The 27,948-nt window shown below is 38.9% G+C and overlaps 1 protein-coding gene across 2 annotated transcripts in view; it reads left to right on the plus strand.

Annotated features, from left to right (window-relative positions):
* The window catches only part of AK4 (adenylate kinase 4), a 735,109-nt gene that overhangs the window by 293,876 nt on the left and 413,285 nt on the right, over nucleotides 1-27,948 (plus strand). For both annotated transcript variants that reach the window (XM_044085564.1, XM_044085565.1), the window contains exon 3: nucleotides 19,612-19,731. In XM_044085564.1, the coding sequence (XP_043941499.1) occupies nucleotides 19,612-19,731 (120 nt within the window). The remainder of the gene's footprint in view (nucleotides 1-19,611; nucleotides 19,732-27,948) is intronic.

Raw genomic sequence — 27,948 nt, forward strand, 5'->3', positions numbered from 1 at the left:
GCTCAGGAGTACAGTAGGCTGTGTAACTGCACTTGCAGCCTAAACTGAAACACTTAGCAATCTGTGTGTGGCATAATCTGTTGCATTTGCTTGCTGCGATGTAGAAGATGCTTGTTATAAATGGAGCAACCATTTGCTACAGTTTAAAAGGATATGATCCCTTACTCCTACACATCTGCTTGTGTAACCTTTACATATGCAACAGTGAGTACAAACAGGCAGTAATAAATTAAATTACAGTATAAAGATGGCAGTTTGCAGAGAACAGTAGGTCAAGCTGCAAAAGTACAGTTAACTTCCAATAGTGATATTGCAGTGCTAAATCTTACTTATAGCAGGACTAGCTACTGAACTACTTAAAGGGTGCGTAGTCCTGCAGTTTCATTATATTGTTCCTGGGGTAAAGGACTAGTAGAGTAAATCAAGCTCCAAGAACATTTATATAAATGGCTTATAAGCTTACTGGAAGAAAGCACACATGCACACATACACCTATATACACATTATATATATATATATATATATATATATATATGTATGTATGGGAACTGAATATCATCAATCCCCCTTTGGTTGACATCTGTTTAGTCAACAAAATTTAGTCAACTACACAGATCTGCAAGATGGCACAATTCTCATTGCTGGAAAATATGCCCTTTCCCTGACATTGTGTGATTTTGGAGTTAGTAAATATTACAAGCATGGGGTTTGGGGGGGGCACCCCCACACACATGGGAGGTGCAGGGGGACTTACCCATGCAAAAAAACAATGTTTTATGGTATTTTGTAAACCTGCAGTTTGCATGTGCAGAGATTTTTGCTTGGGGCATGCATATTAGTGTTTCTACAATCATAAAGTCTGCCTTTTGTGGTCGATGTCATGAGCATCGCTATTTGGGGGTTTTGATGAAATTTGGTACCTCTACATGTATACATATATATATATATATATATATATATATATATATATATATATATATATATATATATAAATCTATTACCAGTTCTGTGCTGTCAATGCATTTTAAATTGTCTAATGAGCATATGTGTAGCTGCTTGCCTCTCTGTACATGTATGTATGTTTTTCTCCAGGCCTTTAGAGAATATTTTCATGTAGTATTTAACAAGACATCTTGGCTGATTGGAAAGCAGCATATCCACATATTTTACTGAATATTTCAATATAATTTGCAAGTTAGTGCAGCACCAGGATGCGTGCTTGTGTGTGTGTGTGTGTGTGTGTGTGTGTGTGTGTGTGTGTGTGTGTGTGTGTGTGTGTGTGTATATATATATATATATATATATATATATATATATATATATATATATGTTTATATATATATATATATATATATATATATATATATACACACACACACACATATATATATATAATGTCTATATCTATGTCTAACCATATATGTATGTACATATATATATAAATATTTATATCTATGTTTACTTGTATGTATGTATGTATGTATGTGTTTGCCTGTGTGTGTCTGTGTGTGCGCTCAGTACTAATGATCAAATATACCCATGTTGGCATGCAAAATGTCAATGTCAAATATGCCAACATCAACATGCCACTATGCATGTGCTTAGAAACACTCTCAGCACATACAAAATTTGAAATTAAAAAAACAAAAACGTTGCTTTTTTGCAGGGGAACAAGACTCACTGAAGTCCCTGCTAATTATTTATACTTACTTAGAGATCATATAAACACGGGGGTTAGGGCATATTCCCCAACCCCAGGAATTGTGTAATCTTGGACACCTGTCAACCAACTTCTTAGTCAATTATAAACAGTTGACTAAACAACCCATATTATAAATATATATATATATATATATATATATATATATATATATATATATACACACACACACACACACACACACATATATATATATATATATATATATATATATATATATATATATATATATATATATATATATATATATATATATACATATATATACATACATATATATATATATATATATATATATATATAAAACTATTCTACCAAACATAAAAAACCTGAAATCAACGATCTTAAAGGGCTGAAACTCAACACATTGAAAAAAAAAAAAACATTTTTTGCAAGGGGCAAGCCACCTTGTATCCCCACACCCACTGCTACTTATATTCATTAACGCTGACATCACACTACAGTGGGGAAAGTGCAAATTCCACTGTCCCCGCTGATGTTCTTCGTGTTTCATTGTTGCAGCCATCACATTTGGGTTATCTGCTTGCAGTAGCCGTCAGTCGGCCTGATTATCAAAGTTTTGGGTCCTGCATTGGTTGCTGTCTCATCTTCCATGACGTCAGGTAGTCAGGGGTATAAAGCATGCAGCCGATGCCATTAAATCAGTCTTTCTTGCCATGCAGTGCCCGAAGCAGAAGCAGTTCGCAAGTGCTGGTCGTCCGACTCCTGAAATTTTTGTTTTTGGGTTTCAGATCCGAAGTATTCAACTAAGCTAAGTACCCTGTTGGGGATCCTTTTTCTTGCTCTAAACCGATGTCAGTAAAAGTTAACAATTATATTTCTTTTGGAAAGCAAATACCTCATAAAGATTTTCATTCGTACTGCATTCTTTGCTTAGGCCCAGACCACGACATACCTCGCTGTCAGTTTTGTGCCTTATTCAAACCTCATACTATTCGTTGTTGGTTCATTTACGCATCTAAATATTTTGGTACTCGGTTCAATTATCCCGAAATGGCTTCGGTAAGCCACCCGACTACCGACATGCCACAAAAACATAAAGATAAAGACAGCGACAGATTGCTTAGGTCCAAAGTTGCCGACAATGCGTCTCCTAAGCTAGTCGTCAGTTCACCTGTACTCAGTGAGGCACTTTCGCAGCCCCTGATACCCACTACTTCAGATTCGCAGGCCTCTACTGAGACCCATTCGGAGTCTGGTATGCCACGAGATGCTTCTTCGCCTGTGGAACCTGCAGATGTCTCTACCTTGGATAGGTCCGGTGCCGCTGTGCAGACACCGGCTTCTGAGGGTGTATTCAGGCCTGCTGACTTGCATATTAAACCAATGCCATCTTCTTCTTCAAGGCCTAAAACTCGATCCATGCCTAGAAAACCGACGCCCAGACCGCATGGTCAGGCGCCTATGCCTTAAAAAAAACAAATATAAGAATGGCTGAAGACCTTATTGCTCTAATCAGGGGAAGCCATCCTTCCCCCTTTAAGAGACCTAGGACTGATTTTCCTTCTGATTCTTCTGATGCAGATTCTGAAATTTCTGTTTTCTCTGATGACCAGGATTTGCCCTTATCTACCTATGAGGATTCTGATGCAGAGGACTCCATTCCCTCTGCTTCCCCTCCAGAGGATTTCTCTTTTGGTGAAACCTCGCATACTCTTAGGGAACATTTTCGCTGGGAAAGCCAGGATTACTCTGACTCCAAAAAGAGGCTTAGGGAATTCTTTCTCCTGCCTCAACACAGGCCTTTAGCTATCCCTCCTGTACTGGACATTGTAGATTATGCCTTCTCAGAATCTAGCCTGGCCCCTGACTCCTTACCTCCTGCTCCCAGAAAACCTGATAGGTATTACAGGGTACCTGACTCTCACAAGTTCCTTTTTAAAAATCCTACTGTGGATCCTGAGACCATTTCACAAGGACCCAAGAGCATTAAGGCTACTACTACCAAAAATCCTACCCCCTCTGATTGAGATTCCAGGGCACTGGATAGATGGGGTAAGAAGGTATACACTTCTGCAACCTTGGCCATTAGGGCCTTAAACTGCCAGTTTCATATGTTAAAGTATCAGTAGCATGTTATTGGGATTGCCTAAACAGAAAATGATGTTGATTCCTGACTGTGCTGAAAGATTTACAGGATTTAATGCATTCTGCTGAACAAGTTGGAAAACATACTTTGCAATGTGGTTTTGATTCATTAGATGTATCTTGCAGGGCTGCTGTCACTGGGTCTGTACTTAGACGGCATGCTTGGCTTAAGGAGCAGTCTTTGCCAGATCATGTTAAAACTTAATAACTGGATGCTCCCTTAAACCAAGCCTGCCTGTTTGGCAACAAAGCAGAAGAAGTTCTTGAAAAGATGGAGGAAAGAGCTAAATCTATGCATAATGTTAAAGATTTCCTGCAAGTACAGCCTCCCAGATTTAGTAGGCATTGGCCCTCTAAGAATTGGTCCTTTCCTGCCTCTTGCAGGCCTTCTCAGTCCAAACCCAGAACCAGCAGAGCACCCAGGCTTCAGTCCCAAGGTACTCACAGGCCTAAGCAGTGGGGGGCTCCCACTTCCAAAGCAGGGAGTAGTAAGACTCCCCCCTATGGTAAATTGTCTCAATGACTTAACTTTAAACCTTCCAAGCCCTGCTCAACTGACTGTTCCTTTAGGGGGAAAGATCGCCCTGCATGCAAAAATTTGGGAACTCATTACCCAAGACAAATGGGTTTTAAATATAGTTTCCCAAGTATACAGATTCCACTTCCACTCCTTACCAACCCCAGACGGTTGGCCAGACCTACCCCCAAATCAGTGGGCAGAGGCTCAAAAGCAAGTTCTCTCTCTTTTAAGCGTCAGGGCTATTCAACCTGTCCCAGAAGAAGAATGGAGGCAAGGTTTCTACTCAAGACTTTTCCTGGTACCCAGAAAAGACAATTCCTGGCGTCCTATCCTGGACCTGTCTATCCTAAACACATTTTTGGTAATCCCAAAATTCAAGATGCTAACTCTTCATCAGCTGCATCCCATGCTAGGCAAAGATGCCTGGTTGGCAACACTGGATTTAAAGGAAGCCTATCTGCACATCCCAATAAGGGAATCTTGCAGAAGATACCTATGCTTCAGAGCAGGCTACTATCAGTTCTCTGCACTGCCCTTTGGCTTATCTACTGCGCCCAGAGTATTCACAAAGTGCCTAGCTCTAGTCATTGCATTTTGCAGGCAAAGAAATATTCAAATATACCCATACCTGGACGATTGTCTAATTCAGGCAGAAAACCAGGACATACTATTAAATCATCTGGCATTTGTAAAGAAATTGCTAACGTCTCTGGGGTACACCATAAATGAAAAGAAATCACATCTTGTACCCTGCCAACAAATTGTATTCCTGCAAGCAAGCTTGAATGCAACTTCTCAGATGGCCTTCCTCACGCCAGAGAAACAAGTTCATTTGACAGTCTACTTCACACTACTGGCCACAAAGACCCAGCTATCTGCAAGGAAAATACTGCAAGCCCTGGGGTTCATGGCCTCTTCCATTCTACTAATTCCTTATGCAAGACTGCATATGAGGAAACTACAATGGTATCTAAAAAGCCTATGGTGTCAACATTCTCAGGATCTAGAATCAGTGATTCCTATCATACCTTGTCTACAGATAGCGTTCCTTTGGTAGGCAGAGGCCTGCCACCAAAACAAGGGACTGCCATTCACTCTACCTCCTGCTGCCCAAACCCTAACAACACACGCATCAGACTATGCATGGGAGGCTCACTTGGCAGGGCAGTGCATTCAGGGAAAATGGAACCCAAATCAAATGCACCTGCATATCAATCAAAAAGAAATGTTAGCTGTACAGAATGTTCTGATAGCCTTCAAGGACCACATTCTTCCAGGACAATTACTGGTAAAGACGGACAACACCACTCTTATGTGGTACATAAACAAGCAGGGGGGAACCCACTCATACCCTCTCTGCAGACTAGCCATGGCTCTGTGGAACACAGCCTTGAGTTACCAAGTGCACCTGCAGGCTCCGTTCCTGCCAGGAAAGCTAAATACACTGGCAGACGACCTAAGCAGAAATCTCGTGGACCCACACGAATGGAAACTGGAACCAAAGATATTCAACATGTTGAGAAACAAATGGGGGAGCCCAGAGATAGACCTGTTTGCCCCCGCCAGAACTACCAATTGGACAAATTTTGCACAAGGACTCCCCACAATCAAGCTTGGAAAGTGGATGCCCTGTCCTTCACTTGGAAAAATCTATCAGTTTATGCCGTTCCCCCTCTGCCTCTCCTCTCCAAGGTACAGCTAAAGATCAAACAGGACAAACCAAGGACAATACTGATTGCACCAGACTGGCCACTCCAACACTTGTGCAGTGTGTCACAGCTGGCACCATGGCACCTGCCTCAGACCCCTGCCCTGCTGTCCCAGCAGGAGGGCCAGATTCTGCACCCATAGCTTCTAACCCTGAACCTGGCAGCTTGGCTAATTACCTGATCTCTCCATTACCACCCGTCAGTATGCAAGTGATGGATGTCATTCTGGAGGCAAGGAGGCCTAGTACTAGAAAATCCTCTACTGAAAAATGGAAAAGATTCTGTTCTGGAGCCAAACTCAGGGGATGGGCACAGCACCGCCCAATTTACCCCATATTCTTCAGTACTTAACTGAGATGCTTCACAAGGGCCTTTCCTTTTCCTCCATCAAAATTCATGCCTCAGCCATTTCAGCTGATTATAATACAGAACCACCCCTCTTCTCTCATCCACTGCTGAAGCAATTCCTCAGGGGGGCCAAAAATTTAAGACCACCCAGGACAGCCCCTACTCCAGCCTGGGACCTTAACTTTGTATTGGGAAAGCTCACTCTACCTCCCTTTGAGCCATCTGCAAACGCAGAGTTGAAATTCAATTCTTGGAAAACAGCCTTCCTTGTAGCCATCACTTCAGCAAGAAGGGTGTCTGAATTACAGGCCCTCATGGCAGTGGAGCCTTTCATCATCTTTCATGCTGACAGGATGTCCCTCAGGACCAATCCTTCCTTCATGCCCAAGGTGGTATCCAGTGTGGCTCTTAATCAGTCCATTCATTTGCCAACCTTCTTTTCTAATCCACAGAACAAAGGGGAACGAATACTGCACTCCCTGGACGTGCACAGACAACTTAGATTTTACTTGGACAGGACTATGACTCTCGGGAAATCTGAACAGCTGCTGGTTGCATTTGCAGAGGGGAAGGCAATTTCAAAGCAAACCATTTCTAAGTGGATAGGCCATTGCATTCATTTCTGCTATAAGCACCATGGAAAACCTACCGCACAGGGGATAAGACCACATTCAGCCAGGGCTGCATCTACCTGTACAGCCTTTCTCAGAGTTGTCCCTACCAGGGACATCCCAGAAGCTGCTACCTGGAGTTCTGTACAAACCTTCACCAAGCATTACCACTTGCCAATTTTTTCTAAATCCAGAGCTGGCTTTGCCACTGCAGTCTTGCAGGGCCTTATAGCTGGCCCTAATGCTATCTAATTACCTCTTCCTATCCTTAGCCTTGGGAATCTACCCAAATGTGATGACTGCAACAGTGAAACATGAAGAACATAGTACAGTTGTGTACACTTACAATAAATGTAGATGTTCGAGTGTATTCACTGTTGCAGTCCTGGTTACCCTCCCTCCAGCCCCCTGACTTCTATTGACTATACCTCCATTCTTGTTTACTATGCTTAAAGCTTTTTGGTGTATTTGCTTTTTTGTTGGAGGTGTAACCTTGTATATAATTGCTTCCAATTATGGGGCACCTGACATCTGGGGCAAGAAAAACTGATGTAATGGTGTCGTCTGCATGCTTTATACCCCTGACTACCTGACGTCATGGAAGATGAGACAGCAACCGACGCAGGACCCGGGACTTTGATAATCAGGCCGACTGAGGGCTACTGCAAGCAGATAACCCAAATGTGATGACTGCAACAGTGAATGCACTTGAACATCTACATTTATGGTAAGTGTACACAACTGCACTTTCTGTGATCTCTTGCATAGAAAACCAAGTAATTTTAGATCACTGTATTTCAATGAATTGAAACTTCTTTTCAGTGCTTCGACAAAAGCCATACTGATTAAAGGTAATGCTCCCATGCATACACACACGTATATATGCACACACACACACACACACACACACACACACACACACACACACACACACACACACACTCACACTCACACACACCAGCCTTACATCAGCCTGTGCCCTAGGCAAAAGGGCTCCACGGCACACCCCACACCACTCAGGTGCCCCCATCCTGGTCTGCCTACACCAAATAAATACTGGAAAAGCACCCCTGCTACAGCAGCGCCCTAGGCGGCCGCCTAGTTGGCCCATGCCTAAGACCAGCTATGACACACACACACACATAAAATATATATGTGTATATAAATAACAATGATAACAGCTGTGAGCTAGGAAGCATTCATCTGTAATAAAAGATGTCACTTGGAAAATTCTGCTGTCTTAATTCGCTCCTTTGGTTTCTTTGGATACTGGATGCTTTCACATTAATGTGCTCATAGTGGAAGAGACATATGTATGTTCCTGTTTTGTCAGAACTATTATACATTTGTAAGTCCAATGGTAACATAAACATCCCTTCAAGGGATCTCTTTGTCTTTTGAGAAGCAAATAGAACAAGTTGGAGGGATAGGTTTTGTATTACAGAAAATACTGCTTATATGGAACCGTATTCCACTCCACATAAAGTAAATTACTTCCCTTAGTGTAATTTTTATGAATGTATGGGTTACCACAATTTCACCTGTGGTTTAGTACCCTGTCCTTCATGGATAGGTGAAACACGTAAATGTTTCAACATTTCATTGTTCAGCCCATCTCTGGGTTACTTGTATGCAAAATATAAGGCCTAAAAACCACCAAGGGAATGTAAGGCTAAGCTTCTTAAAATCCTCAAAGATCAATAGCATTGTAAGTTCCTGTGAACCTTTATAAATATGTATATACATATAAAATGTTTGTGTGTGAATGTGCATTGAATGTTAATTATTAGTGAAACAAAAACAACAAAAATATAATAAACAAGAATACCTGAATGCAAGAACAAAGTAATACATGGAGAATTGTGTTATATTTTTTGAAAAAAAGAAGGCAAAATGTGTCATCAGTATATATAATCGTGTTTATACTACTTCAGTTTTAAGGAGAAGGTGTATTGCAGTCCTACAAACTAGATATGAAGAAGAAACACGGCTTTTCCATTTTCATTGAGTTGTGCATCCTCACATTAAAGTACAGAACTTGAGACAACCAAGATGGCAATGTACTGAGACATCAGCAACTTGATCTTAGAAAAGAGGTATTCTTATAAAAGAACTCACAATGAACAGTAATTTTCCATCAAATCAGCTTGTGCTCACTGCATCCTGTCATGGATGTTTTGCTCTTATTTCATATTCAGGAATTGCTGTCACATGATCAGACCATCAGCTTCCTTTCTAAGCATATTAAAGTAATTCCTTTACATTTTGATTAATATTTCTTATTTATGTATTTTTTTTTTCTGGTTGACTATAAGTCTTCTAAACTACATTGCAGAATATTACACTTGTGATTAATAGATAAAGATGTCCTGTGAATGGTGACGGGAAAGCCAGTGATGGACCCAGTAAACCTTCAGGCATCCATCACTAAGTAATTAATATTGCCCATGTTTACAAATCGAAGCAGTCCAGCCACTCAACACCATTAGTTTCATCAATAAAATTTCTAGGAAGAACCATTGTACAGAGTAGAGCTGTTAATCACATGTTGTGCTACAGTCATCTATGAAGTCGGCCACTCCTAAAATGTAGTGGCTTCACCCTGTAGAATCTGGAAAGTGTAATAAAGTGACCAACCAAAGAAGCATGCAAGACATGGACACTTAAATCAGATGTATATCAATAATGTATATGAGGTGATAGTGAAACACAATCTTCTAATACATATATTTTCAGTGTATTTTGTTTGTTGCAATGTGTAACAATTAATATGCGTGTTTGCAATTCTATAATTAGTTCCTTGTCCAGTGTACACTGTTAGCTGACAGTTACACTTTCTGCATGATCATTGAAGTCATTGAAATTAAGTTATTTATGCACTATTTTAAAATGTGAAGGTTTCCACAAGTCATTTTTGTCATGTACCATCTAAACATAATTCCACTGTAGTCCAAAGACCTGTAATATGCAGATTCATAACTCTCACTCTTTCACTCCAGAGCAAGATCGCCACTGTAAAGGAATTCAAAGAGCTACCTGGCTGTCAGTGAAACAAAGAACAGATCTTTTAGGGCCACAAATTTTCAAATTCCAAAACAACTCAACATTCCGCCCTTAGCAGCTAAACTGGTAGACAATCACCCTTCTACAGTCTAAGAAATCAAAGCCAAACTACACAATCTTTAAAGCTACCTGAAACTAAACCTTCACCGTGGTGACCGTTGCTTTTCCCTGCTTGCCTTGAAATTATGGGAATAAACCTCACTGGCATCAAAAACTGTCAAGATGCATATAGCCCCTAATCCTATTTTATGGACTCGGATAGAAGTTCATCTTCATATGCTTGTCAATGCCAGTGCCCTTCAAAAAAAATCACCTGGTTTATACCGCCCATCCCTACGATCACATATAAAAGTATGGGTACTATTTTGTCCCATCCCTCAACTCACCTCACCCTTCTTCATCTTCCTCAACTCATTCTTTCACTGAATTAACAAAGAAACTTCTGTCAACCCTGCAACAGTAATTTTCTAACATTATAAACAACTGCATTGTCTTCTACTTATATTTCACGCTACATACAATTACCTTGTCTAATTTTTCTTCCTTGTATGTATGTTAATGTATTGGTGCTTTTGCTTTTGTTTGTTCATGTGTAATCCTGTTCCTTCTTCCTTGGGCTAAGACTGAAGTTGGTCATATGTGGTCAGTTTTCTACTGAAATTAAAAATGTTAAATGAAATAAATAGATATAATCTTTAGCCACTTGTGTCACTATTTTACTCAGTTAACAACTTGGTCTGCTCTTGGTCAGTACAGGGTGTCCTTGCTTGCTCACCCTCACAATTCTTTCCAATTTTTAGCAAATGTCTGCTGCTTCTTGGATATAGATGGCCTTTCTTCCACTGATTTGCATGCCATACATTAGTAAAATAGTAATGAATAGCTTGAAACTGCAGCTGTAATTCATTTTGTCTTTTACCTGTTTTGGCTGTAGCACAGGCGGCACACTAAGCTGTTATATGTACACATCTTTGCACTTTACCAGCTCATATACTGTAGCTGTGAAATGAGCTTACCAAGTGTATGTGTTATTTTTAAGTTACCAGTCTTTGTTTTCATCCACATGGAATATCTCATTTATTATTTTCCTGCTGTACTTTTGCTTTACATCCATCCATCCATCCATGCATCCACAGCCCCTTTTTTCCCCATGGGGTCAGGGTGTCACTTCAACAGTGACAATCATCTAGAGCCAAGGTTTACACAACCAGGTGGGCCAGCCGTGCTGTAGTTTTTCAACACCTCACTAAAGTACAGTTTTGTTTAAGCATGCCTACATACTGTCCAAGATTTATAGAAATAGCGACAGCAGCAGTTTTCATTGCACATTTGTGCTGAGTTGCACTACTGTACCCATTTGTGATTCATAGTTATGCACCTTTCCATAAGGGGATCTTATCATTACTGGGAAGTTGTGTGACTGTTTATTTATTGACATTTGGTTACTGGGAATGCCCAATTGAGTAGGAGCCCATTTTCAGTGGAAGCCTGGGGAGAAAAGCTCCAGAGTATTACAAAATATTTTAAGAACAATAATTTTACAAGCTTTAAAAATAATACAAAAACAACCACAGTTCCTATACCAAATTAGAGATAATATGAAAACATTGGTTAAGAGTAGACATAAGTTATATGACAATAATTTAATACTTAAATTTTAGCCAGATTATAGAGACATTAAAGATAAATTAGTGTAATACAAACAGAAATGCAATATGACATGAGAGAAAATCAGTCTTATGGTATATTTAGAGAGAAAGACGGGAGAGAACTTGATTGAAGTAAGGAAGTGAGAGAAGATGGGAAAGTAAGGAGGTGTAAGCTATGAATAGATATTTGTCCACATTTAGGGTATAGTTTGTCCTGGTGTTGAGCAAGAAGAGAGACAGCTTTTGGTTAGGAAGTTTTTTCAGAATGGTTTTGAAGGATGGGAGGAAAGGAATTAAACTGATAGATACAGGATACTATGAATCATTCAGTTGAGCAGTTCTGCAATCCTGACTTAAATGCCCTCCATCTTGTGTTTTAATTTAACACTGATGATGCTGACCACACACAGGCACATATCCCGCCCCATCAGTTGGAGACGCAGACACATGCACACATACAGGTTCCCAGTCATACCCCTATAAATACAGACATACACAGTTAAATATACTCCATATTCACACACACACACACACACACACACACACACACACACACACACACACACACACACACACACACACACACACACACACACACACACACACCAGGAAGGATGTATGAACTGTAGCTGTGGTGGTCAAGTAGCAGGAGTTACATACACAACTACAGAAACACACAGACAACAGTCACACATGCAGTGCATCCACCATCTCCCCATGCATACCAGCTACAAGTAATGTCAGGCAGTAGTCACCCCCCCCCCCCCCCCGTACGCATTCACATAAGATGTGATGAGAGATTGGTGAAGAAACTATCATCCAATTTCTGTTAAATTCACTTCTCAAGACCAGTTAGGTTTGTCTCCTGCAGTCCTGAACTCTGCTTCATTTGTAGAAAGTATCACCCTTTGTGGAAGAGTTTTATGCATGCCTCTCAGGTGTGTTGCTCTCTTGAAAAACTAAGAGTTCTACAGGACAGAGCAGCATGTATCTCTAATGACTGATTGTCAGAATTCTTTTTTTCTCTGACATATCTATACTGCTTCCCAACACCCCAGTGGTCAGACATTCAAGCCTACCTCACAACCCATATGCACAACACAATACACCACAAACTCATATGTGTACATAACAGTGTAGCAGTCTTACTCATACCACATTGCTGCACACTCACACACACACACACACACACACACACACACACACACACACACACACACACACACACACACACACACACACACACACACACACACACACACACAGCATCAAACTCCTGTATATGTATTCCATACTGTATAAATATCTTAAAAGAACAGTACACTGGGCTATTTAAGAGGCTTCATTAACATAGAGTCTGCCCAGACAAGCATGTCTCTAACAGCTCAGCAGCACAAATCTGCCCTTTGAGACAACAAGGCTTTTTATGTTTTGAAGATGTTCTTCATGTTTCACTGTTGCACTCATTACATTTGGGTAATCCTGCTGGCAGGTTGCCCTCAGTCGGCCTGAATTCCAAAGTCCTGAGTCCTGCGTCGGCTGCTGTCGCCCCTTCCCTGACGTCAGGTCGTCAGGGGTATAAAAGATGTGGCCGACGCCATTTTCTTTAGTCTTTTTTGCCGCGCGGTGCCTGAAGCAGAAGCAGTTCGCAAGTGCCGGTCGGCCGACTCCTGAGATTTTTGTGTTCAAGTTTCAGATCCGAAGTCTTCAATAAAGCTAAGTACTCCATTGGGGAAACTTTTTTCTTGCGCTAGACTTATGTCAGAAAAAGTAAATAAGTGTATTTCTTGTGGAAAGAAAATACCACATAAGGACTTTCATCCCTACTGTATTCCTTGCCTAGGCCCTGATCACAACGTTGCTAGTTGTCGGTTTTGTGCTAGATTTAACCAATGCACTATTAAGCGTTGGTATGATTCTGCTTTAAACTATTTTGGATGCCGGTTTAATTATCCAGAAATGTCAGATAGTCATCCGACTACTGGAGTTGACAAAAAACGCAAAGAAAAGGAGAGAGATAGACAACCGAGGCCCAAAATTGACGACGAAGCTTCTCCTAAGCCAGTCTCTGGTTTTCAGTGAGACGCTTTCGCAGCCCCTGATGACCGCTACTTTAGAGTCGCAGGCCGCTACCGACTCCCACGTGGAGTCGGCTATGCCGCTGGAAACTCAAGGTATTGGTGCCTCAGATACTATTCCTTCAGATGGATCCGGAGCCGCTGAGCAGGCACTGGCTTCTGAGGGTGTATTCAGACCTAAACATCTTTACATTAAACAAACCTCAGCTTCAAAGGCAAAGACTAAAGCACCTTCTAAAGCAAATAAACAAACTCAAGAGCCACATGGACAGGCCTCTATGCCCAAAAAACAGATGCTCAAAATGGCCGAAGACTTAATTACCTTGATCAGGGGTTCCCATCCCCCTCCTGATAAGAGGCCTAGGCAAGAGACTGACTATGAATCTTCAGATCAGGTTTCTATTTCTTCTGATTCCTCTTCTGATCAGGAATTTTCTCTTCCCCCCATGAGGATTTTGATGCTGAAGAATCTATACGTTCAGCTTCTCCTCCAGAGGACTATTCTTTTGGGGAAACTTTGCATACCATGAGGGAGCACTTCCACTGGGAGAGCCAAGATTTTTCAGAATCTAAAAAGAGGCTCAGGGATTTCCTTTTACTACCTCAACACAGGCCTCTGGCTGTTCCACCTGTGTTAGATATTGTAGATGATGTGTTTTCGGAGTCTAGTCTTACACCTGACTCCTTACCTCCAGCTCCTGTTAAGCCTGACAGGTATTACTGGGTTCCTGACTCTCATAAATTTCTTTTTAAAAACCCTGCTGCAGACCCAGAAACTATTCCACAGGGTCCCAAAGGAGTTAAGGCTTCCACTGCAAAAAACCGTACCCCCTCTGACAGAGATTCAAGGACACTGGCTAGATGGGGAAAAAAGGTTTACACATCTGCTACGTTGGCTATAAGGGCCTTAAACTGTCAGTTTCATTTGCTCAAATATCAGCAACATGTCATGGCATTGCTTAAACAGAAAATGTTATTAAACTCTGAATGTGTGGAAAATAAGGAAATGCAGGATTTATTGCATGCAGCTGAACAAGTTGGAAAGCATACTTTGCAATGTGGTTTTGATTCTTTGGAGGCCTCCTGCAGGGCCGCAGTTACGGCTTCTGTAATTAGGAGGCATGCTTGGTTAAAGGAACAAAATTTGCCTGATCATGTCAAAGTTAAATTATTAGATGCACCTTTACAACATGATACTTTGTTTGATGTTAAGGCAGAGGAGGTGTTAAAGAAAATGGAGGACAAAGCTAAATCAATGCAAACTGTCAAAGATTTTTTACAAGTACAGCCACCTAGGTTTAGTAGACACTGGCCTACAAAGAATTGGTCCTTTCTTACGTCAGACAGACCTCAAAGGGGCAGATCCAGACGCACTAGAGGCAGATCCCAGGCGCAAGGTTCCTACAGGTCAAAGCAATGGGGTGCTTCTACCTCCAAAGTTGGAGAAGACAAATCACAACCTTACAAGAAACAGTCCCAATGACTTCCCCCTGCCTGCACCAAGCACTTATCTCCTGGCAGCACCCTTAGGGGGAAAATTAGCACTTTTTTCTCAAAATTGGCACATTATAACCCAGGACAAGTGGGTTCTAAATATCGTGTCACAAGGGTACAAGTTCCATTTCCATACCCTGCCAAAGGCAAACGGCTGGCCAGATCTGCCAAAATATCAATGGGCAGAGGCACAAAAACAAGTCTCATCCCTCATGGACATGGGGGCCATTCAACAAGTAGCAGAGCAAGAGCAGGGACAAGGATTTTACTCAAGACTGTTCTTGGTACCCAGAAAGGACAAGACCTGGAGACCAATACTATAACAGTTCTGCAAACAGTATTTGTGTAATTTTGCAATAAATTTGTAGGGAACAGTGCTATAAAACATTTGTTAGTTATTCTTACCAGCATTTCTGCATTCATCCTTATAACTCAGCTTTGAAATAGTGTACATTCTCATTGTTATGCAACAACCAATTGTAGAAATGAAAGTGTCCCTCCCACACAGACTGAAAACAGAAAGTCACCTTCCATCTCTGACATGCACACACGTACACACACACACACACACACACACACACACACACACACACACACACACACACACAGCATCAAACTCCTATATATGTATTCCATACTGTATAAATATCTTAAAAGAACAGCACACTGGGCTATTTAAGAGGCTTCATTAGCAGAGAGTCTGCCCAGACAAGCATGTCTGTAACAGCTCAGCAGCACAAATCTGCCCTTTGAGGCAACAGGGCTTTTTATGTTTTGAAGATGCTTGCCTAGCTTGCAAGCTGCTGCTGTATGGTTTTGTTAGATAATTTTTGTACAAATCCAAGCCTTAGCTTGAGAGCAGCACATGTGACATTTAAAAATCCCTTTAGATGCTGTAGTTAAGTTTTAGTGAAGTATTTTTGCTCAGTATTAGATAGTGCATTTGTTATTTGTATAGAAAAATGTCTCTCACTCAGCTCTAGATTTGCTTTAGTACATTTGTGAATGTTAAATACTTAGTGATATTCATAGTTACTATAGATGCTGAATGAGTACATATCTAACTGTCCAAAATTAAACATGCACCTAGATTCAGAAATAACTCGGCCACAAGCATTAGCTGCTGTGGTAAAAGGGGCCATTTAACACAGTTATGAAAAATAATTCAGATACAGTAGCTGCAAAGAGAAAAGATCTCGTTATCAGCTAATTTGCCTGTCTCTGAATTACTCAGTGAGTATTGCAGAGGGGTCCCAGATCCATGTGGAATCGCAGCAACAACAACAGGTATTAAAGAGATCTGTTACAGGGAATGGGAGTATCATTGACCAGCAGGGTATAATACATACTTTAAATGGTTTTAATATATATACAATTATACAGAACAACCTATTACAGAAATACACTTTTCCCTTTTTGAAAAAGGATGTAAATGTGTTCCCTCTAAAAACCCTGGGGTAGCCCAGGTCCTTACTGAATTTAAATTGTATATGAGGAAATTGAACCTTCAGTTGTTTTTTAAAGACACAACGAATACACAAATCACTATAAGGAATAGGTTTAAAAAAAAAAAAAAAAAAGAGTGTTTTCAACCCCCCCCCCCCACTGAACCCTGTCCTGGCTCATTACGATAGGATATGTACCAAAGAAATTTACCAGGAGTATCATGCTTTTAAAGACAATTATTACAATTTAACTAGAGATTAAATGACTCTTTGAAATTCTTTAAGACAGTCTAACATTTTACGTGTTATGAAGCCAGACAAGAGGGGTGGGATTGTATTCGCTGAAAATATGGATTACGTGAATGACATCACTAGTTTATTACAGGATACAGATAAATATTCAGTAGCATCTATTAATGAAGTTAATGTTACACATAGGAGGTTACAAATGTTCTTAGAGAACTGTGTGATGCAAGGGGTTATAAATGAAGAATTGTTTAATTTTTTACAAAACAAATATCCATATATTCCAACGGTGTTCGGAATACCGAAGGTACACAAAGATATTCAGCATCCCCCATACAGACTTATAGTGGCAGCTCAAAATAGTTCCACAAATCCATTGGGTGTATTTATTGATAGATTATTAAAAGATACCTTAAAGAGTATTAACTATGTATTAAATGACTCGGGATTTTTTATCAAGAATCAAGCATGAATTTTTTAATGACACCACAGGGTTTTCCACTATTGACGTGGTAGACGAATTCGGTTCAATTCCACATGATATGGGGATGGAACTTTTCAAGAGGTTTAATAGAACATAGTAAGTTGAGTGGGAGTATGATTAATTTTGTGATGGAAATTACGGAATGGGTTTTGAAAAATAATTATTTTGTATTTGAGTAAGAGTATTACAAACAACTAAGGGAGGTGGCGATGGGGTCTAGTTGCACCCCGATTTTCACCAATTTAGTGATGGCTATGTGGGAAAAGAAGTACATCTTTGGAACAAAATTCTCAGAACACTGGATATTGTATTTACATTATTTGGATGATGTATTTATTTTATTGAAGGGTGATTTAGAAGTTGTTAATGAGTTTTTTTTGTTATATTAACAATGTCAGTGACTTCTTTAAATTTACACATACATATAACCCTTATAGAATAGATTATTTAGATGTTAGTTTGATTAAGGATAATGAATTAAAAATTTTTGAGTCCAGGGTCTCCCACAAACCCACATATTCTAACAGTTTCCTTTGGTTTGAAAGTCAGCACCCTTTATACATCAAAAGGAATTTAGTCCGTGGACAGATGATTAGAGGTGCAAGGATGTGTTCAAAATTGTTAGGGTTCAAAAATGAGTTGTTACAACTGAAGTATATGTTTGTGAACAAGGGTTACCCCGAAAAATGGATTTTGAACCTTGAAAGAGAGGTGTTAGTAGGATGGGGTACAAAATATATCCCGTTGTTGGGTCAGCAACAACCAACACAAAATCTTAGTAAAGAGACAAGAATGATAGGTTTACACACTCTATGGTTATTAAATTCAGTCCTTTTGGTAGGAAGATCCAAGGAATTCTATCTAAAAACTGGGTGATTTTGGATGGGAATGAAAATATTTTGGGAAAAGGTCCACTTTTTACAAATAGGGTGGGCAAAAATATGAAATATTTATTGGAGCACCCCACACTACATACAGGTTCTCCAAAAAGAACCATGAAATGTGGCAGATGCCATCAGTGTCCCTACATTTTAGATAGTAGGGAACTGAAGTTGGGAGATCCAGTACAGGCTGTGAAGTTGGCAGGGGGTAACTGCCATACGAAATGTATTGTTTATATTAGTGTATGTCAAGGCCGTCACAATTTTTACGTAGGGAAGATGGAAAGACCCTTAAGGATGAGAATTTACGAACATCTTTACGCTATAGAGACACATAATAAAAACAACACCCTATACAAACATTTACAGGTCTGCCCAAATTTCTTTGGTTTCAGGTTTGGTATTTTAGACATTGTTAGGCAAAATATGAGAGGAGGTGACTGGAGGAACGAGATTGAATCAAGGGAATTGTATTGGCAGTTAACTTTGAATGCCAGCAACCCTCCAGGTATTAATGAACATTTATCCCTACTACCTGTTTTAAAGCAAAGGGCAAGGAAATTATAAACTCATATTTTGTCTCAAATTTTAAAAGCTTCATGTCAATATATTAATTATATATTAATTCTTTTTTAATTAGTACTGAGAGTTGTTAGTAAGGTTATAATCACAGTACAAGGAATGTTGTCACTTTAAAAATCAATTGAGTGAATGACAATTGATTGTTATAAAAGAACTGATTAGTGGGAATGTTTTTAGTTTGATAAAGTTTGTCAAGAAAACAGACAAAAGCGCTTACATCAACTGTTTGGATTTTATACAATTTTTGCTAACATCAACTGTTTGGATTTTATACAATTTTTGCTTGACGTGTGGAGATTTGTACAGAATGAATCTACTCTTTTGAAGGAGTTTCTGTTTTGGGTTGCCTGTTTCAGACTTGGATTGTTTTTTTCAAAGAATGTCAAATAAATTAACTGACTAATTAAATGCTGTCTGATGTACTAAGTTTAAGTACTCTGTAAGTGAATTAGAAAACAAAACAAATGGGATCAAAATCAAGGGTGCATTAGTGTAATATTTTGTTTTGTTGGTTTGAGTCTGTAGTGGCAATAATTGATGAATATCTGTCAGATTTACTTTTAATACTAACAGTGATATATTATACTACATTATGTTATCCTTATACAGCATTTGTACATCAACAAATGATAACTAAACCAGTTTTCCCTCTGTTTTATGTTTTTACATCAGAGTTTGGAGTTTTGGCAAAGCAGTATATAGAAAAGGGTCTTTTGGTCCCAGACCAGATAATTACCCGGGTAGTGTTGACAGAGCTTGAAAAGATGAGAAACCAGAGCTGGTTACTTGATGGTAAGTAAACCCATTCATTTTTTGACTTATTATATAAATTAGTGATTTGTAACTGTATGCATTTTCAATAAGCTAATAAAAAACAAGCTTCAAAGAGGTTATCCTGAAATGAGACGTAACAGTTCAGAATTCTTTGCCCTTAGTGGGCTTTACAAAGTGACGGTGACTTTGCTAAATGTCAGAAGCGTCTGCTATTGAATGTTTCATTTCACACTCATGCCTTGAATAAGTGCCATCTGCTGTATAATTTGTATGAGCTTATACCTTTCTTTTAGTTTTTTTTTTTCCCAGAAAGCATTCTTGCAGTAAAAGGATGAGTTTAGGGGTGTCCCTCAACTCCTTTTGATTGCATTGTAATTGATCACTGACTGATTGTAAGCTTTACTGAGTACGGCACCAGCAACGTGTGGCTGGTGATGTTATTACCATTAGTTTCTGGACTACACAAAGCAGAACTGCTGTGAAATGAGGCTTAATAATGAGAACTTAAATTTGTAGCCAGGAAATCTTCTGTAAAAATCATTAGCCTACTTTACTTTGAGGAGCTGACTGTACTTTACCAATTACTTTATGTCCTTTTTATTTCCATTGGATAAAAACAGTGCTTAGTCTGTCATAAGCGTATATTTATGTACATTATCTTTTAGTAATGCTAAAATGCTTTGCATGGGTCCAGACTCTTCTTTTTCATTAAATGGCATAACAAATTTAAAGATATCCCTTGGGATTCAGAGATTTTCACCGTTAGTGCTCATTGGCTAACATAGGTCTGCCAAGTAGTGTGCTGCTGAGATATCCAATACAGAGACAAGGTAGAAGTGCATCTAGAGAAGTAGCTAGTTACCTTGTTTCTGAATCAAACACTGTGCTGGCAGACTTGGCCGCACTAGGATCCCTAACAGCCCATTCATCACAGTTGCACAGGCACCTCCCAGCGTAAAAACATGCAAATACATAAACATATACATACATGCTAATACATACACAAATGCGCACACTCACATATAAAAATGGGTGCGCATGCACATATACATCCACACCTAGCAGTGGACTGTAATCTCACTGATGTAAATCAAGTGATCAAAACACATAGTTTATGTATACAAGTCAATATAGAAAATAGTTTACTGGACTCTGTAAGGTCACTAGAGTGACTAAAGATACAAGCTAGAAATCTCCAAGATGAAAACAGTAAACATTTAACTAGAGTAAAAATTTAGCCATCAGTAGTAAAACTGCACATAGCACAAAATAATTTATCAAAAGGTAAGTTGTTGTGTCTTTCGGCTTTTCCCGGTTATGGGTCGTCACAGCGGAACTGCTAATGATTGGTAGTTGATTTTTACGTGCTGAGTTACCAGCCCTGACGCACAACCTTCAACGAAGGTACGCCCCATTCACGCATGTCTCCATGCAGAAGACGCTCTAGCTGAGAATCGAACCGGACAGCGTCTTACTGTGAGGCGACAACGCAATTTATCAAAAGGTAACTAAATTCTATAAAATGCAAACTAAAGAGTGATTGCATACTACAGATATTATCTTCCATATAATTGGATTTGCCCATTAAGAGGCAACATATGCAAGAAACTGAACTGCTTTGCAAGTATGTATAAGAATACAGGGAACTAGCAAATAAAATAATGTGCTTAAGAGACTCAGTACATCACAAATGAACAAAGGGATGTTCAGACAACAAACAATACGTACAATGTGGGATTAAAATGAATATGATAAAAGGACAAGTAATGAGACAGAAGGCAAAAGTAAGATGCATGTTTACAAAGTACATAAGAAATAAGATAAATTTAAACCAGAATTGAGTGATTTTGGTGAATAAAATGTAGACATTTTGATAGACTTAGGAACATCTGTAGATACTGACTCCCAAAACATACCTTAAGCAGAAAGTGATGCAGTCAATTACATTGCTTTTTATCATGTTTTAGAATCATTCTAAATATTCCCTTCCTATCCACTTGTTTGCTTTTACGTTTGTAAATATAAAGCCAACAACAAAAGGATACATTTCTTTCTGTAAGAATACTAAACTATAAGACTAGTATTTAAATATAATAGACAGTGCCATACCTCTCAATTGTCCACATTTTTGCCTTATATATTTGGCCTGTTCTTCATAAAATTTGTGGTTTTCTGGCAAATCACTGAGGACAGAAATCACAAGATAATGACATACATTTGAGTTTCAAGAGTTTATACCCTTCAAAAAATGCATGCTAACTCAAATTGTGTTATTCTAGCATTGTTCTGTTTATATTTGTCCTTATTTTGGGCATTTGTCCCCCATTATTTTAGGCTTTGTCCATATGTATCATACAAAAACATGGCTAGATTATTTGATACTGGCATCTAGCTACCCTGAAAACTTCCCATGATTCTCCCTATCTTCTGTTACTCTTCATTGTCAGGTAATGTCTCTTTAGCAAAAATGGGTCTCCTTTGCCATTTACTGTATAGTATAGTTCCAGACTCTCAGTATTAGATTGGTCAGTTTTCACTGGAAATGTCAGGAGCACTGATGTCCGTCATTTTTTTGAATTACATCCCAATAAAACTACACCAATTTTGCTTGCTATTTAGTTTTCCTTTCACATTCCAACCAGCATGCAAAAACATTCCATACTTTGATGCATAATAGATGTAGTATAAGCAGTCACAAAACACTTTAAATATTTTCTCACATTTTCTTCTGTGTTGTTGTTGTGTCTTTCGGCTTTTCTCGGTTAGGGGTCGCCACAGCGGAACTCCGGTCCGCTAATGATTGGCAGTAGATTTTTACGTGCCGAGTTGCTGGCCCTGATGCACAACCTTCAACGAAGGTATGCCCATTCACGCATGTCTCCACACAGAAGACGCTGTAGCTGAGAATTGAACAGGACAACGTCTTACTGTGAGGCGACAACGCTACCGCAGCACCACCACCGCAGTATCTCACATATTCTTCTATGATATATGAAAATTGTTCTGCCGTGTTTCTACTAAATTTTTACTTTACAGAAATTTGCACTGCTAATTCATTTCATCATATAATCATTCACTTGGTTGTTTTAATGCAATGGGGAATCTATATTGCTTTAAGCTAACCATTTGTATGTTTACAAAAAAAATCCCTAAAGTTAAAATGTTTTAATAGTCATTACATCGGCTCATGGGTAAGTACTAGGCAAGCTGCCCTTGTGGGACATTTTAAGCCTAACCAGTTTCCCTTTTTGTGCTTGAAATAACCTATCCCATTTGGTTATAGATTGGCCTTAACCATCTCATAGTCGATAATTATATATTAACCCTAATAAGAATAACTGGAATCATGCCATGGGCAATTTGAAGGGACCCATGTATGGGATAAAGCATTTAGAAACTGCCTCTGGGGGGGCAGTCCTGGAGTAAATTTTCTGTTTCCCATCCACAGTTCTAAGTTATGCTTGAAGATGGACAGGAATGAACTTTGTTTTATGTGGATGGAGGATCTGTTCCACAGCAGCTGTATCCTCTGCGAAATATATCTGCCCCTCCAAGCCATTCTGCTAATGTTGCAGAAGAGGTTTAGATCCCTAGACCACATATTTCTGATGCCATCTGACATGGCATCTAACGTGTAGTGAATCCATTAATAATGGGTTGGAGGATGCCTTGTATGCTAGACACAGGTCATCTTTTAGCAGTCTGTAGGATACAAAGTATACTGACAGGGAGCTTTGAGTCAGTCCATGTAGGACATGTTGTGTAGGCCTTGTACCCTTTTAGTAAGGTATCTCTGTGGGCATTCCAGTTGTTGCATGTGTCTCGACAGATACATGCCAAAGGGGACATATTCAAAGATTAACCTAAAGAGGGCTGAGTGGAGGAAGACAATAACATCCCTAAGATCTAGACACAATCCCTTTGTTTATAAGCTGTGTAATACAGAATGATTTTCTTAAAACAATGGACACATTTTTGTCAGAAGTTAGGTCATTGTCCACATAAGTTCCTAATTCCCAAACAACTGGGTAAACTCTTAGGGGAGTATTGTCAATATGGTAGTTCCCTGGGGTAGAGAACTTCTGAAATAATATAGTAATGCATGTTTTGGCATTTAGTTTCAAACCATGATTTTAACACCAATTATTTAATTGAGACAAACCTTCCTGAATGATTACTAAGTCATTTGGGGATTCAGTTACTGCTCCTAGCTTACAGTCATCTGCAAACTTAGTCAGCCAGAGGCCTATGGTATTGGCTTTTACTTCAGAAGATGACAAACAGGAGAGGTCACAAAACAGAACACTGGGTGACTCTATTGGTGACTGGTCTTTTTGTGGAGGTAAAAAAAATAAAATAAAATAGAAAGAATAATTTTTTACTAGGGTGCAACCCCCAAAAAAAAAAATATATAAATATCAACTCCACGGTCACACAGCAGTGAAGGAAAGGGAAACAAACGTGCACAGTTCATTACACTGCAATGAAACTCACTGCAGTGAAACACCATCACACTGAAGACACATGATGGCAGTGTCAGCAATATCTTGTAGCTATGTCTCATTGCAGTATCTGACCACTAGTATCCCTTTGGAAGTTAAGGTTATAATTGTTGCTTTTAAAAATTTCTCACTGCGTGATCTTGTATGTCAGACACTTATGCCTCATATTCATACAGTAACAGTTGTTTTATAATGTAAATTTTTTTGAAATTCATTTTTTGGCAATAAACTGCCATTTGCATCCCTGTATTGTTACAGTTTTAGTCACCAGCCACCTTAGCAACCATTATGGTCAACACAGATGTCCTCCTTACCTGCTTATCTTAAGTAATTTACCTTTTCCCATTTGAAAGACAGTTGCTGATTTCAATTGTCAGAAGTATCTTCCATATTTTTTGCTGACTTTGTGTATGATGGATTTCTGACTTTAACAACCTTTGCTCATTTGCAAGTTTGTCAGCTGTTTGGAAAAATATACTGATGACCAAATGATGCAGTGTTTGTCTGGCTGTCAGATCCATATTGATTGCTGGCATGGCGTTTTTGCTAGCTAGGGAACTTAATCACCCACTTCCTTTATAACAAGCTTAATAAAGGTCAAAATCCACTGAAGACATACTTCCTGATCTGTGAAAGGAATTCACTTCCTACACTTTGATAACTGTAAAATGGCTGAATCTGCATTTCCTTGGTTTTTGGCTACATGCAATAGAGTAGATACTGTAAGATATGCTAGTGCTACCTCATCCACTCTACCAGTTCTTGTTGAAGTTTTGCAAGACAAAACCCTTGATCTTCTGCTGTTCAGCATTGTTGTGAATAAGATGGTCTGGCTCTGTGTCCTTGCCATGCTTATCCGTTATGCAGATTCTTCCACAATAATCTACTCTGCCATGCAAACATCTGAAGTCATTGTTAAATCTGTTTCAGACAGATTTAAACATTGCTTGAAGACTCTAATCTCATTCTAAATAGATAAGAAACCAATGCAATGATTTTTTCATCCACACCATAAAGTGAGTCTTTGAATACAAAGTTTAAAATTTTGTCCAAGCACAACACTCCATTGGAAGTTTTCGCTTCAAGTCAGGCTTCTTAGGGTTGCTTTTAATTAAATGTTAATTTAAAAGGAAGATTCAGTAAATTAGATATCAGTGGTTGGAAAGAAGAGTTTGAAAAATGAGAAAGAGTGCTGTGGCAAGGGGTGTGGAGACTTGAAAAATGTGCAATTAAAGTTAAAAGGAGGGGTAATGATGAAGACTGCATTATTAAATGATCCAGTAATCCTTTGTATAAAGTTCATATGTCCTGCATATGGAAACTGGAATGTAATAGTGTGAGAATATTGAAATTTGTTGAAAAATTTGAAAAATGTAGAAAACAGTGAAAAACATAAGATAAAAACACATTTGATTTACTGATAAAGTTGGGTACCCTGAAAACTGATGAAGAACTTTGACTTCATTATATATCTAACCATTGTATGAGTAATTACACGAGAGTCAGTGTAGCAGCAACATTTGTACTCACAAGTCTGTTTACACTTAAGGCATCATTATTAATTTACATTCTTCTGATTCCTTCCTATACTGAACAGTTACAACTAGGTTTCCCTCAGGGCACCCCATTCACAACGTATGTCTGTCTGTCTTTGAAATCCCCATACCACCTGGAATTCTTCCAGTATTTAAACATGCTGTACTGAGGCTATTCCACTTAGTCTTATCTGTCAAACACTTGTCCTCTCCTAAATCTGTTGAGTAGTTTAACTTATTTACTCATCAACAATACTCCTGGTATAAAAAGTGACTTTCCTCTCTAAACTGTAGACTACACTGCCATTATCACTGTAGCAGATCCTTCCCAAGCTCTCTTTTAAGAAATCTTCTATAGCCCCCTTTCTCTACCTGATCCTGTAACTGTTACACAGTTGCCTTTCAATATACTGTCCCTGTGACCTGGATGAATATAGTTATGTATAACTATTAACTGTCTCATTCTTGGTAATTGCTCATACATTTGTCTCATAAAGCAGCAGTTTAATAGAGCACTCACACTCTGACTGCCTCTCTGAATGACCTCTTTGTCAGTACTTTATTTTCATATCCATAGAAATGTTACACTCTGTACGTAATGATTCAGCTGCTTGCATTTTTTTTCTGATATTAACCTATATTTGAATGTTAAGGGTTTGAGTTGTAAGCCACCTTATTGTTTACTTTTTGCTTTGTCAACCTAACTTTCTTATATTTCACTTTTGTAGCCATGCTATTTTTTTGTTTTTTAATTGTCATGGTAAATTTTTGATATTTTTTATCCTGGGCCATGGCTGGAAATAGGTTATGACCAGTCAGAACTTCCAAGTTAGTAAGTAAACAAACCAGCAAGCAAACAGATAAATAAATACATATTCGTTAACCTTCAGGTAAGCCTAACAACACTGTCTTATCACAAGTAATTCCCTGAGTAGCAGAAATAACACAATAACTAAATAAATCGTCTTTATTTTGATGCCAAATATCTCTCCCATCACAAAAAATCTGTATGTTCACAACACTAAACCAAGTAAAATATTTGCTTATTTCTCATTCTTAGCAACATCAAGTCAAGACCCTCTAAGCCGTTAAGAATACAACTCTTCTCCCAAAATAAAAATAATAAAAAAGCCCAAAATGTAAAAGAAAAACAGATTAACAAATACTCACAAGGCTTCAGTATACATTTTTGAGTGAAAACCAAATGAGTTTGAATTTGGTTAAGTTCAACTTGCCAGTGCTGAACTCCCAGATCACACTTTTTCCCCAGAAAATCACTGCCAGTGTGGTTTGTAAATATGAGTCATTAGTAACTCCTTTGTTTTTAATTTTTCTTTTTTCCTCAAGGTTATGTGATGATGGAGTTGGTGTTATAAATTTGGAGTGTGTGTGGCAAGATTAACCCTCAAAAAAGAGTGCAGGGACAAGCTTTTCTCCAAAAACACATTGACTTTTTTCATTTGGTTGAGTTGTTGAGCACTTGAAATTGCTGTCAGTTTATCATAATTGTAACTTCATGAGTCATAGTGAAAGCTTCCCACAAATCGCACCATTCCAAAAAATGATTAGTCACTTAACCTATAGATGACTGGGCATAGTTTTCTTCATCACTATTAGGTATTTATCTTTCTTTTGAAAATCCTTAGGAAGCACCTATTCTCTTGCCTCTGTGCAATCCAGAAGTATTGCTCTTAGTACCTGACATAAATAAGTAGACAAACAAATAAAGAAAGAAACATTATTTCATAGTACAAGGAGTAGAACAGAGTGAGAAAATCAGTTCTGAATAATTGAGCAATATATAAATGAATGATAGCACCTAGTTAATTAACTGTATGGTAATGGACAGCACAGGGAACACCAAACTCCAAAACTAGCTGTTTCCTTGGCTGCAGACCAGTGTATGTGTAGAGCCATTGTTGAGGCTAACAACAGCTCAAACTTTGAAGAGATGATACTGGTACTGCATAGTGTGCAAGATAACCTTTTGGAGTACTTGTCCCGTATGTGTGATATTTTTGATAAAATCAGTTGACTACAGGTAGAAGGCATATCCTCACATGCTTGCACTCCACATGTCAGATATGGTTCATGGTGCCAATCCACCTCTGCCTCTAAAGAAGGTAGCCATCATGCATGTGAAAGGCCAAGGTCACGGTCAGGCAGGACTAGCACTTCCATGGCCATATCAGGTGTGG

The sequence above is a fragment of the Protopterus annectens genome, chromosome 10.part0 (genome assembly GCF_019279795.1).
Source record: "Protopterus annectens isolate FY-2018-M chromosome 10.part0, PAN1.0, whole genome shotgun sequence".
In the NCBI taxonomy this organism is placed as follows: domain Eukaryota; kingdom Metazoa; phylum Chordata; order Ceratodontiformes; family Protopteridae; genus Protopterus; species Protopterus annectens.